The sequence below is a fragment of the Ascaphus truei genome, chromosome 3, assembly GCF_040206685.1.
Source record: "Ascaphus truei isolate aAscTru1 chromosome 3, aAscTru1.hap1, whole genome shotgun sequence".
Classification (NCBI taxonomy): domain Eukaryota; kingdom Metazoa; phylum Chordata; class Amphibia; order Anura; family Ascaphidae; genus Ascaphus; species Ascaphus truei.
This window is the reverse complement of record NC_134485.1, coordinates 243,386,029-243,399,426: the sequence shown is the minus strand read 5'-3', so window position 1 is coordinate 243,399,426 and position 13,398 is coordinate 243,386,029. Positions and strand designations below refer to the sequence as shown.

The 13,398-nt window shown below is 41.2% G+C and overlaps 1 protein-coding gene across 1 annotated transcript in view; it reads right to left on the bottom strand.

Annotated features, from left to right (window-relative positions):
- Positions 1-13,398, bottom strand: part of REV1 (REV1 DNA directed polymerase) — a 130,469-nt gene that overhangs the window by 46,616 nt on the left and 70,455 nt on the right. The window contains exons 8-10 of the mRNA XM_075590477.1: positions 7,584-7,700; positions 5,343-5,466; positions 4,774-4,902 (exon numbers count right to left, since the gene is read on the bottom strand). Coding sequence (XP_075446592.1) covers positions 4,774-4,902; positions 5,343-5,466; positions 7,584-7,700 — 370 coding nt within the window. The remainder of the gene's footprint in view (positions 1-4,773; positions 4,903-5,342; positions 5,467-7,583; positions 7,701-13,398) is intronic.

Genomic DNA, 13,398 nt, shown 5'->3' with positions numbered 1-13,398 from the left:
ATTTAAATTTAGTAAGAGCTGAACATTTTATAAAAAGATCCATTAGGGTAGTTGAAATGCTCAAAGAAAGATGTGGAAACCTTGAAAAAAAAGTTGATCCTACCATAAATGCCGCCGAAGAAAAACGGTGTGAATTCAACAAACTCATGAAATTAACATCAATGATTTCCGTGACTATGTAGAAAATATTCTAAAAAAATCGACACAACCATGGGATTCCAAGTACTGTACAAAGGGCAAAAAAATATTATCAATACCGTTGCTACAGAAAAACAGAAGGAGAGAGCGCAAAACTCATAGTGTACCCTGTAATTTTAATAGCACAATGCAAACGGTTAAAAACACTTACAGACATCCGCCATAATGTCTGTAAGTGTTTTTAACCGTTTGCATTGTGCTATTAAAATTACAGGGTACACTATGTGCTTTGCGCTCTCTCCTTCTTCTGTTTTTCTGTAGTTTTGTTCGGGACCCAAGGGTTGGATCCAGTGAAGAGAGCAGCAACACTTACCTGAGATTTCTAATTGACATTGGACTGTTTTTTTTTAATATTTTTATATATTGGACTTTTCACATAAGGACTCCTTTTGATGCAATATACAATATATTTATTGCTACCAATAGTTATTTGAGCGCTAGCTATTCACCATATTTGTATAGGATTATTTATTCTTATGCTGGTTTTCCATTTGGTGTTTTAAAGCCATTTTGTTTAGATCAATAGCGTTGCTGTTAGTTCTGCGGAGGCATGAAGAGGGTTTTCTACAATGAATAATACATATTGAGATAAAAGAAGCCGCCTCAGTTCAGAATGTCGCAAATTTGATGACAATTATTATGATTGGCCTCCCATTGGACTCCTGGGACCCCACTCCTTCAGTTCAAACGTGGCTGAGAATTAACCACACAACCGATGACAATAGGGTGAAACGTGGACGAAAGAAACAGTATAATGACAATCAAGTAGCGATATGGAATTATTTTAAGGAAGGCAAATAAATAATGTATTTCAATAAAATATTGTTGGTTTTTATTTTTCACTATAAAAAGGGCGGTGCGTTGAGAGAGAACCTGTTGCTAAAATTTCTGAATCCCACCACTGGCCAGGGTGTAACATTTACAATAAATATTGGTTCTATTCTTGCTTTCACAAGCTTGTTCCGTGGTAAATTTACACTGGAAAAAAGGTTTACCTCCGTGCCATCTGTTCTAAAACGCTTCGAAGCTCGAACTGAAAAAAACACACCCAGCAAGCGTATAAAAAGGGAGATCCTCTCCATCCTGCCGTCTCAAAGTTCTTATCACAGCCACAATGCAATCAGGAAATATGTGCTGCCATGGCGGGAATTAAGAAAATAAACTTAATGGCGACAAAAATTCTTCCACTTTCCTTTTTTTCTCCATGACACTAACACTTTGGAAGTACCCAAGCAATTATCCGGAGATGGGCATACCACTCTTGTGCTCTCTATCGCAAGATTCTCCTTCTAAATCTTGCAACCACTAAAAGCGTGATCATCTACATAAATGTGCACCGTAAATGTATGAAAAGAGGTTGAGCCTCCAATATTTCGTAGCTCTTCAGATTTTGCCCATGAAGTCTTGCACTCAGACTTGGTAGAGTTTCTTTAGTTTTGCAAGCATGCTCTGTGCAACTGGCTATTCTACTTGCCCGGAAAGCTCTTTCTTCTACCTTTTGGTAATAAAAACAAATGACATTTCTTGGTTCTACATATACGTATATTTGTATCATTCATACAAGATCCAAATTGTGCAGTCTTTCTTCCATGAATTTGGAAAGATTTGGACAGAACAGCATATCTCCTGATTTACATAAAAAGGTTGACAACTTTGGGAAGAAAGTGAAGGTAATTTTCTGAACAATTGTGGGTAAACACATACAAATTAAAAAAAAAAAAAGAGGATCTTTACGGGAAAATAGCTGATTCTCTTCTACTCTTCTTGCCAATTGTATAGCAATTACAAAACTGGTAATGTGGATGTGAAAGTATGCATACTTTAGAAATAGAAGTTCACATTTTTATATGAACTCATTCGACCTGGTTCCAGTTATTTTCAATATAAGAAACATCTGAGAATATATTCGCTTTCTCTTCAATTTGATGGGACTCTCGTAATTGCCTTTGCTTACTGTAGCTCTGTTGAACTTATGTTTTAGGCTTGACGCTGCTTTCGAATCTGGGTGCTGGGGAATCTCTGTAATGATGTTGAGTTGGAAATTTGGTGAAATCCAAAGAGTAACACAGTTGTGCATCTGACATTGTACTTCCATGGACCCAGGAAATTCATCCTCCACACTGAGTTTTAATCTTCCCAGTGGCGTTGTCTTATATGTCTATCCCTTCTGAGGGTTTTTCACATAAGAGAAGATATGTTGGGACCAAAAAGAAGAAAAAATTAAATAAGAAATAAAACAAAAGTGATGTCAGGATGGGCACTGCCAACAAACATGTCCAAAGTCCTCAGTCACACTAATGCCCACAAAATGGCATCATTTAATAGTATTGGGTGAAAGACACTAACCAAACTGCGTAATTATCTGATGCCTACTGTACCGCAATAAAAAAAAAATATTTGACTATGGCTTGAACAATGTTTCACTGGCTAACCTATGAAAGAGAAGCATAGACTCACATATGACTTCCAGTCGGCTTTCCTTCATTGTCTTTTTAAAAGCAGCATGGCTGATTAAAAAAAAAAATCCTATGACCAACATTTATGTTAGAGCAGGGGCTCTCACCTCCAGTCCTCATGCCCCCCAACAGGTCAGGTTTGCAGGATATCCCAGCTTCAGCACAGGTGGCTCAATCAGATTGAGTCACCTGTGCTGAAGCCGGGACTGATTGAGCCACCTGTACTGACACAGGGATATCCTGAAAACCTGACCTGTTTGGAGGGGGGGGGGGGGGGCGCCTGTGTTAGAAGACTGATAAACATCACAGAGTTTGGGGCGCTACCTTTTATATCATTCTTGGGGCTAATTTGTTCTTGCCCCAGCTAAAGGGGAGAACCTAGCCTGCACCTAGGTACTGCCTTTCCAGGAAAAGGAAATCAGGTTACATAAGTTTAATCATAGGCAACAGCCATGTAAAAAAAAAAGATTGGTGAAATATTTTTTAAGACACTAAGCCAGTGTTTTTCAACCAGGGTTCCTTTGGGTTCCCTGGGCATCCCTAAATGGTTCTTTGCAATTTTCCGGTCATTTGAAAATTGTATCAAATAGAGAAGAATTTACAATGCATCTGATCACAGACACACTATTAGAGATGGTTGGGGGGTCCCTCAGAATTTCACTTGAGGTTCCTCAACAAACAAAAAAAAGGTTGGAAACCACTGTACTAAGCAATGACAAAACACACACACACACACACACACACACACACACACACACACACACACACACACACACACACACACACACACACACACACACACACACACACACACACACACACACAGTACTGTCTTTTAAAAGCAGTTTATGTTAAAGGAAAGAAAAATGATACTGCACTGCATAAATGAAATAAATATATGTACTGGTTCCAGGCAGCGTTATGCCATTCTTACTGTCATTTTAAAGATCACAATACCCTACAGAACAGTGCTCCCAACCAGTAGGGCATTTTATTGGTGTTTTGATGGGATTAGAATACATTTAAAGGGGGAATGCTATAACTGCTGAAAGATAGTAATGTTCCAGGTAGCATATTCTGTTAGAATAAGATGAATATGTATTGTATGTCTTTATTTATATAGCGCCAAAAGTGTACTCACCACTTCACAAAGAATACAGTACAGGGAATTATAATTATACAATAAGTGCAGCAAAATCAGACAATAGGAAAGGAAATCCCTGCCCCGAAGAGCTTACAATCTAAGAGGTTTAATGGGAAACTTACAGAGACAGCAGGTGAGGGAGTAAGTGCTGTAGATGGCAGTGCTTGGTCACAATGGGTGGTAGGAGTGACTGAGTGTGGGACATTAGCCATGAGGGCAGGCTATTGGGATGCTTGATTTGTGGGGTAAAATTTAAGGAAGGTCAGTGTTAAATGAAAAGGTTAACACCATTTACAGGGGAAGAGGTGTCAGGGAGGCATGAGTGAGATCAGGTGTGTATGTCTGGCTCCAGGCTTAGGGAAGATCCCCAGCAGCAGGAAGGAGTAGATAGAGGGTGTGAATAGAGGATTTGTGTGGGTGTTTTTTATTGAGGGGTAAAGAAGTTGTTCGGAGAGAGGTGTATAAATAATGGTGCAGTGGGGACGTTGGGAGAGAGGTGTATAAATAATGGTGCAGTGGGGAGTGGGGATGTTGTAGAGAACAGAAATGCTCACAAAGGAGTGAGGAAACAGTAAACAGAAAAAGATGTTAGATGTCAGTAGTGACACACAAACTGCTAGAAACATAGCTGTTCATAGAGTGAGAAGCCGATGTTGCCAGTAACATCTAATAGGCAGAAGCAAGATGGATTCTCTGAAAAATGCCTTAGTTATACCTTCAACCTCAAAGACTTGTCACGTTAGAGATCCTCCAGAAAAAAAGTAGCATGTATTTGAAGGAGGTATTTGAAAATCAAACACTGTAAAGTATAGGTTACCAGTGCTGCCTAATCATCTTCAATCCTTTCAGAGCTTTCAAAGCAAGGAACATCTATAGGTAAGATCTGATTTTTTTAAAATGTATGTTGTAAAGTGCAAGAACACAACCTCTGGATATTATAACTACACCGGAACGAAGAAAATTACTATACTTTACCTTGCTAATGTTTCATACATGGTCGTCGCAACCTCTTTGTAGGCTTCAAAATCATAGGGCACAGCTTCGAGATCAGGACAGAGCTGTTTAGCTTTACCAAAAAACATCCCATTTTTTACACCAGCTTGCCTGATGGGTGGCAAAGGAAACAAGGTAACAAAAAAAAAAGAGAAAAGTCGGATTCAAATTTTAAAATTAAATTAAATTGTTACTCAACACACACACACACACACACACACACACACACACACACACACACACACACACACACACACACACACACACACACTTGTTTATATACAACTATGTAATATGTATAAGTGCACCGTAAACCATGTAAATCTCGATCCAAAAGCACAGCAGTGTCTGCTCGGGTACAATACTAAAATACAACATGTCCATTAACATACAGAAATCTATTTGCATTTCCCTTCTGTATAAAATCAGGCAACGTGGCAAAATAAGGAGATAAATATCTTTTTAGTTAATTGCCGATTTTGTTTTCAGCCATATCAGGTGAGCCTTTCATTTAGGACGTGCATATAACATATTATTACTTCTATGTGTACCTGGCTTCATAACTGCAAGATGCAATTTCTGCTAACGACAAATGTGAGATATCCAGATCCATCCCATTCCTTTGTACAGGATCTGGATTGTCCCAACCAGACTGATCTTGTTTATCGGGAATTTCTGCAAGAAACAGAAAATTACCTGTTATAATGAAACAAAACCGAGTGAATGTCATATGAAACGAATACCGAAGAGTTAATAAATACTACACGTGTCAAATCATATATAAAGAAATCATGATATAGATGACAAATTCTTACTACAATGTGTTTTAGGTGATCTGACATAGTCAGAGTTAGGACAGAAAGGGCATCCTATCAAAGAAAGAGACAGTGAAAAAGTCTTACGGCCCATTCATTCCTGAATGATATATAAACCTGAACAATAAAAACAAAAAATCGGCGCCTCCAAAATATGCAACAAGTGATATCTGACCAAATGGAGAGTCCAATCTGGGATAGCAAGCAGTCCTGAGGGGGATCTTCAATGAAGTCTCACGAGAATGACAAACAAACATAAACAAAAAAAGAGACAAAAAAGAAAAATCATAGTGTAACTCTAAAAAACCAAACATATGAGAAGAATAACTAAAAGATTATTACAAATTTAATAAAATATAATTAATGAATGAATAACAACAAACAAATGTCCGTTGGGCTAAGGACACAGGTGAAACAGTACCATCCAGTAGGAGTAAAACTGAAATCCTACTTACAGCAAGGCTGAAAATAATAGACCCATAGAGTAGATGTCCTTCCTCTCCAGACCAGAAAATCTCTGCAGAGGATGTAGTTATGAGTCCTCCGGAGCTTCACGCTAACAGGACAGTCACCGCCGCCACACTCACAGACCTGCAGGGGATGTCACACGGGTAATCCGGAGCTCCACGCTGCTGTGACAGACAGCACCGCCGCGCACACAGACCTGCTGGTCGCGCGGAGTGCTGATGAAGGCACACTGCAGCGCGGGGAAGTCCTGAAAGTCTGTAAAGCTATTGGGAACAAAGTCTGGGCTGGTCACAGCTCTAAGGGGGGGAGGGGGGCTGACACAGGTCCTGAAGCCAATAGAACCACCCTAAGCGTTTCGTGACCGAAGTCACTTCGTCAGGGGCATGATGGGAGTAGAAGCATGCTGACATATATATACTCTCAGCACTAATTAAAACCAAAATTAGGATAATAGCATAATGTCAAAAATGGAAAAACTCAATACACGTTATTCTTATCAGTGAATGAAAATAAACAATGGACAAAAGAGAAAATAAATATAAAACGCATAACAATCAATAAACAGACATAATAAACAATGTAACAGACTCATAGAACCCATCAGGGCTTGAAGGCCCATCTTAAAGGAACAATGTCCCAAAAGGATCAAAGAAATTTTTTAATCAGTGAAATTAGTGCTGAGAGTATATATATGTCAGCATGCGTAGGGTGGTTCTATTGGCTTCAGGACCTGTGTCAGCCTCCCTCCCCCCCTTAGAGCTGTGACCAGCCCAGACTTTGTTCCCAATAGCTTTACAGACTTTCAGGACTTCCCCGCGCACCAGCGCTGCAGTGTGCCGTCATCAGCACTCCGCGCGACCAGCGGGTCTGTGTGCGCGGCGGTGCTGTCTGTCACAGCAGCGTGGAGCTCCGGATTACCCGTGTGACATCCCCTGCAGGTCTGTGAGTGTGGCGGCGGTGACTGTCCTGTTAGCGTGAAGCTCCGGAGGACTCATAACTACATCCTCTGCAGAGATTTTCTGGTCTGGAGAGGAAGGACATCTACTCTATGGGTCTATTATTTTCAGCCTTGCTGTAAGTAGGATTTCAGTTTTACTCCTACTGGATGGTACTGTTTCACCTGTGTCCTTAGCCCAACGGACATTTGTTTGTTGTTATTCATTCATTAATTATATTTTATTAAATTTGTAATAATCTTTTAGTTATTCTTCTCATATGTTTGGTTTTTTAGAGTTACACTATGATTTTTCTTTTTTGTCTCTTTTTTTGTTTATGTTTGTTTGTCATTCTCGTGAGACTTCATTGAAGATCCCCCTCAGGACTGCTTGCTATCCCAGATTGGACTCTCCATTTTGTAGATTTGTGTTGATCACTTTTTGCCTAGGCAGCCTCACTTTCCAAGTTAAGTCTCTTTAGTAATCACTGTAATAAAAATATTATTACTAATTTTATTATTAGCATTAGCGCTGACAACACTTTTTTTTCATATAAACCTGAACACCCTCATACCAGCTTTGCCTTTGAGGATCCTATTCTGGTAATATTCAAACTCTAGCTGAGGATTAGCTCCTTCACGTGATGATGTTGTCCCAGCACCTCTATTGCTGGTTACAGCCACTGGTCTTCCTGTAGAGGAAAAAATAAATGGTGTTATATTGTTATACACTATATACAGTACACACCACTTGTCAATGGGTCTGCTACACTGTGAATTGACATGAAACACACAGATGGAGACACGGAAAATGTCCCAGTCTTATAGCGATGGCAATACAGGAGCAGCATATATCTCATCGACATGTTGGGGTCTGATTAAATTGTATGCATGTTAAACTTTAGCTTGGAAAGATTTCTTTCCCATCTTGTTTTACGGGTATCGCAATGTGCCCCAGCAAAGAGGCTCTTATATTGTGTCATACGGTGAAGCGAACATTTTAGCTCCAGTACACGAGTGTCACTCAATTTTCCAATGCACGGATTCACCTTGTGGGGTAAAACTAATGCAAAGAGTACTCTCCATATGTTTCCGTAGTTACATATTTGCTCTGACGTCCCTTCGTCCCAAACTACACTTTTCTTTCTACCATCCTCACTCTTCCTCTAACTCCATTCATATATCTTCATCTTTCCTCCATTCTCCACTTCTCCGTTCACATGAACTCCTTTCCTATCTGCGCCATTTGACTCCACTATGCAATACACCTTGCACTAAAACATACCCCTACAAATCCTCCTCACACATCCACTTTCCATGCTTCTCCTCTTGCTTCTGGGGATATTTCTCTCAATCTTGGCCCCTGTCTTATTTCCAACTGGTAGTCCTCATGGTGTAAAGCGCCCTAACTTCATACCCACCCCATCAACCTCCTTTTCTCCTGTGCCCTTTAAAATGCCCGCTCTCTTTCTAACAAGTCCTGTCTGTACATTACTTATTTTTCTCTGATGCTGCTCCTCTTTGCGATAACGGAGATTTGGCTCACTCAGTCTGACTCTGCACTAGAAGCTGCCATCTCCTATGGTGGCCTTTCTTTCTTCCACACTCCGCGCCCCTATGGCAGGGGTGGAGGCGTGGGACTCCTCTCCTCAATCTGCCGTTTCCGAACCATTCCTATTACTACTCTTTTTTTCCTCCTTCATTTAATGCTACCTCTTTCCAGCTTTATTCTTCTCCCCTTCTCCATGTAGCGATCATCAATCACCCACCTACTCATCCCCATTCTGTCTCCTGTCTCTGACTTTTAATTCTCTCTCTCTCAATCTCTCAACCACCCACAAGGATGACCACCATCTGGATTCAGATTTCTCCATGTCACCCTTTCCTCTCTCTGCCCATAACCTCATTACATCTCATTTACGCTTCGTTCTCCCCTACTTCACCTCCATCTACCCAACTTTTTTCCATTAATCTACTGGCTCTTGAATCCACTCTCTTCTCTTTGCTCCGCTACAATCTGGTCATGAACTACAACTCTGCCCTATCCTCCTCTCTTGATCTACATGTCCCTCCTTTTCTCTGCCGTTCTCATCCTTCTAACCCCAGACCCTGGCTAAACTGCCACACACGCATGCTCCGTTCCTCTGAACTCCTCTGGAGGAAATCTCATACACTCGCAGACTTTCATCCCAACAGATGTATCCCATCCTGTTTCAATGCAGGCTCAACAAACCTACTTTTCTTCACTTCTGTAATTAACATTCACAAATCTAACCCACGCCAGCTCTTCTCTGTCTTTGACTCTTTACTTAGACCACCATCTGTTACCTGTTTTTCTTCCTCAATTACACCTAAGGACTTTGTGGACTATTTTAAGACAAGGGGGGATTCCATTCAGCAAGACATCCTCTCGGTATCCTCCTCATATTCTACACCTCTTCCTAACTCTACTCCTGCTTTCCTCTATCACAGAGGAGGATGTGTTGCTGCTGATCTCCTCCTCGCTCTCTACCACTTGCCCTTTGGACCCCATTCCCTCCCATCTCCTAACACCTCTTGCTCCCACTCTAATCCCTATACTCGCATATTTTCCAACTCCTCCCTTTGATCTTTCCCACCTCCAACAAACACGTAACATGTATACCCTTACTCAAGAACAGAAATATTAACCCTACCTGTCTCTAACTATCGCCCTGTCTTCCTCCTGCGTTTGCCTCTAAACTCCTTGAACGCCTTGTATTCTCTCTCCGCTCCATTTTCTTACCTCCTATTCTCACCTAGACCCTCTACAATCTGGCTTCCGCACTGCTCAGTGCAATGAAATAGCCCTCACCAAAATAACTAATGTTCTCCATGCTGCAAAAGACCACGGTCATTACACCATGCTTATATTGCTCGACCTTTCTGTAGCCTTTGATACTGTGGACCACCCTTTCTACTTCACATTCTTCATACTTTTGATATGCGTAACAGAGCTCTATTCTGGATCTCCTCTTATCTCACCCATTGTACTTTCAGTGTCTCATTTGCCAACACCTCCTCCTCCACCATCAATCTCTCTGTGGGCTTACCTCAAGGGTTTTATGCATTTATATATGTATATATTTATACAGCGCCATCAAGGTACATAGCGCTTTACAACAGCAATACTTGTGACATAATATTATAACACATAATGGGAATAAGCTTGTCAAACATAAAACAATAGGAAAAGGAGTTCCTGGCCTGAAGAGCTAACAATCGAAGTGGTACGTGGGGAGAACTTCCACAGACAGTAGGAGGGCGTTCTGGTAAGTGCATCTGCAAGGGGCTAAGGTCAGTGCATATGAGATGTATAGTACCAGCCAGTGGAGCTACTCACATGCTTCTTTAAAGAGGTGTTTTTTTTTTAAGAAAGTGGAAAGAAGACGGGGACCAGGATTAGGAGCGATGGCAAGAAAGCAGATGTGCGAGGAGGATTTGAAGGAGTGTGTTTTAGTGCAAGGAGTAATGCTGCGGAGGAGTGTCAAAGGGCACAGGTAGGAAAAGGAGTTCGTGTGAATGGAGAAGTGGAGAAGGAAGGAGAGATAGAGATATATAAATGGAGTAAGAAACACAATGAGGATGGCAGAAAGCAAAGTGTAGTTTTACAAGAAGTGGGGTTAGAGCAAATATAAATAGATGGGGAGGCATGGCAGTGATAATAATGCAAGTTCAGTGGTGAGTGTTGGGAACTGAAATTAGGGTTAGGATTAGGACAAAGTGCAAGATGTGCTAAATCCAATATAATGGTTGTGCTCTACAGTGAAGAGTGCTGTGTATCTTCTTGAGTCTTTGATAGAAAATGTCCTCCTTTCCAGCACAGTTTAACTCCAGAATCCAGGGCCAGAAGGTGTGCAGTTGTCCACTTCTTGTTTCACTTTTGTTTCACTTCCTGTTAAACTTCACAGTGTATCCCACTTAAAAATGGTCCACTTCCAAGATGGGACCCCGCTTGTCCGCTATAGATGCTGCTTCCCCAGTCTCACTCTAAATATATAGGCCTAAGAAGTCACCTGATCCCAATGTAGTTCTGCCCAGACACAGCTCAATTAACATATCAGAGGCACAGAAGACAAATGTTATTTGTAATCAGACATTTCTCATACCTAGAGTAGCAGAGTCTGACCTGGGACCTCTTCTCTTTTCACACTCTGTCTAGGTTACCTTATCACATATCTTGGGTTCAAATATCCCCCCTATGTTGATGACACACAAATTTACACAAATGTACCTTTCAACCCCTGACCTCTGCTGTACAGACCAAAGTCTCCGAATGGCTCTCCACTATATCAACCTGGATGGCCCTCCATCAATGCAAAGTTAACATGTCAAAGACACAGAGCTCCTCATACTTCCTCCCAGGCCTATCCATACTGCCCCCTTCTCCATTACTGCTGGCTGCACTATCATACACCAAGTACCACAAGCACGTTGCCAGGGCGTCCCCTGACTCCTCCCCACATTAACAATGTAGTTAAAACCTGTCAATTCTTCATCCGTAACGTGGCAAAGATACGTCCTTGCCTCTGTCACTCCACTGCTAAAACTCTCCCTTCTCTCCCGTATCAAATATTGCAACCTTCTCCTCTCTGGCCTTACTGTCTCCCCTAGAATATATCCTAATCTTTGCTGCTAGAATCCCTTTATTCTCTCCTAAATATAAAACAAGGATGGGTGTGAGAACCAGGGAAACTCACTGCTGATAAACCAAGGGGGGTCCAGACCCAATCTACTTACATAGAGATGGCAGTCAGTCACATGAAGCTGCCCCTGTAGATTTTGTTCCGGCTGAGGTTGTGTCGGAGAACGCGGGTCTCCCTGCTGACTGCCATCTCTATGTAAGTAGATTGGGTCCGGACCCCCCTTAGTTTATCAGCAGTGAGTTTCCCTGGTTCTCACACCCATCCTTGTTTTATATTTTAGCGTTTTTTTGTAGTCATTGTGTGCCTATTGTATTGGACTCACCTCTTGGGATTATTAAATGATACTTTGTGCTTCTCAGTGCGCCATTCTGCCTGTTTGTTTTCTCTCGTCTGTGAGCGCCCTTCCAGGAGCTCAGGTTTCTAGGGGTCGGGGAGTCCCCATAGGCAGACGGCAGCAAGAGAGCCTCGATTCTTCCCCCCTTTCCTTGCATCTCTCCTGACAGCACCAGCGCGGAGTGACTATTCTGCCTTCTCTCCTAAATATGTCTTATCTTCTCTCCTGCTGAAATCCATCTCCTGGTTTCCTATTAAATCCTGTATTACTTACAAAATTCTTCTCTTTTAAGGCTATACACTCTTCTGCCCCGCCTTACATCCCAGCCCTAATTTCTCGCTATACAAATGCCCCACTTTTGCGTTCTGCTCAAGGATGTCTTCTGTCTACCCCATTTGTATCTAAAGCCCTTTCCTGCCTAAAACCTTTCACTGACTGCCCCACACCTCTGGATTGCCCTTCCCCCTCAATATTCTCTGATTTGGCTGATACTATACATCTCATATGCATTGACCACGGCCCCTTGCAGACGCACTTACGAGAACACCATCCTACTGTCTCTGTTCTCCCTACACATCACTAAGATTGTAAGCTCTTTGGGGCAGTGTCCTTTTCCTAATGAGAGTTTTATGTCTGAAGCGCTTATTCCCACTATGTGTTATATTATTATGTCACGTGTATTACTGCTGTGAAGCTCTATGTACCTGGATGGCGCTATATAAATAATGATATACATACACCATTAAAAGCAGTCATTTTCAAGCCTAATCCTAAAAAAAAAAAACATACAATATGAATTACTTAAAATATACTGAGCCATAAGGCCCCTTATGATCAATTCATTCTTCAAACCGATTCTGCCTGGGGTTCCAAAGAAGATCGAATCAATACTATTAACACAGAACAATGCAAATAGAAAAAAGTTATCCTGCAGTCCAAAAAATTAAACACCTGAGTCTCAGCAATGGTTTCTAAGCACAATAGTATTCTTCTCATTGAACATACAAGTCAAATTAAATTAAATCTGCAACTTGGCTCATTAATGGGTTTTTTTACTCACTGATAAAGGCGTTGAATATTATGGCTCATATTTACCAAGCAGTTCCCTACCATAAGACACCTTGCAGCTCATTCTCAAGTCAATGAGCTTTTCAATGTGGGCTTGTGTTTTAAACACCTTCATATTTTTTAGGGAAATGGAAAAGTAGTATGAGCAGCAGCAAAAAAACAAAAAACAAAACATTCATAAAGATGACCATGTCTGGAATCTGGGAAACAAGATCAAGGAGAGGCAAAAAAAAAACCAGGGGCCATTTATTAAAACATTTATGCCTGGCCCTTGGAACACTGTTCTCTATAAATGATTGCAAACGCATAACATGGAGATATATC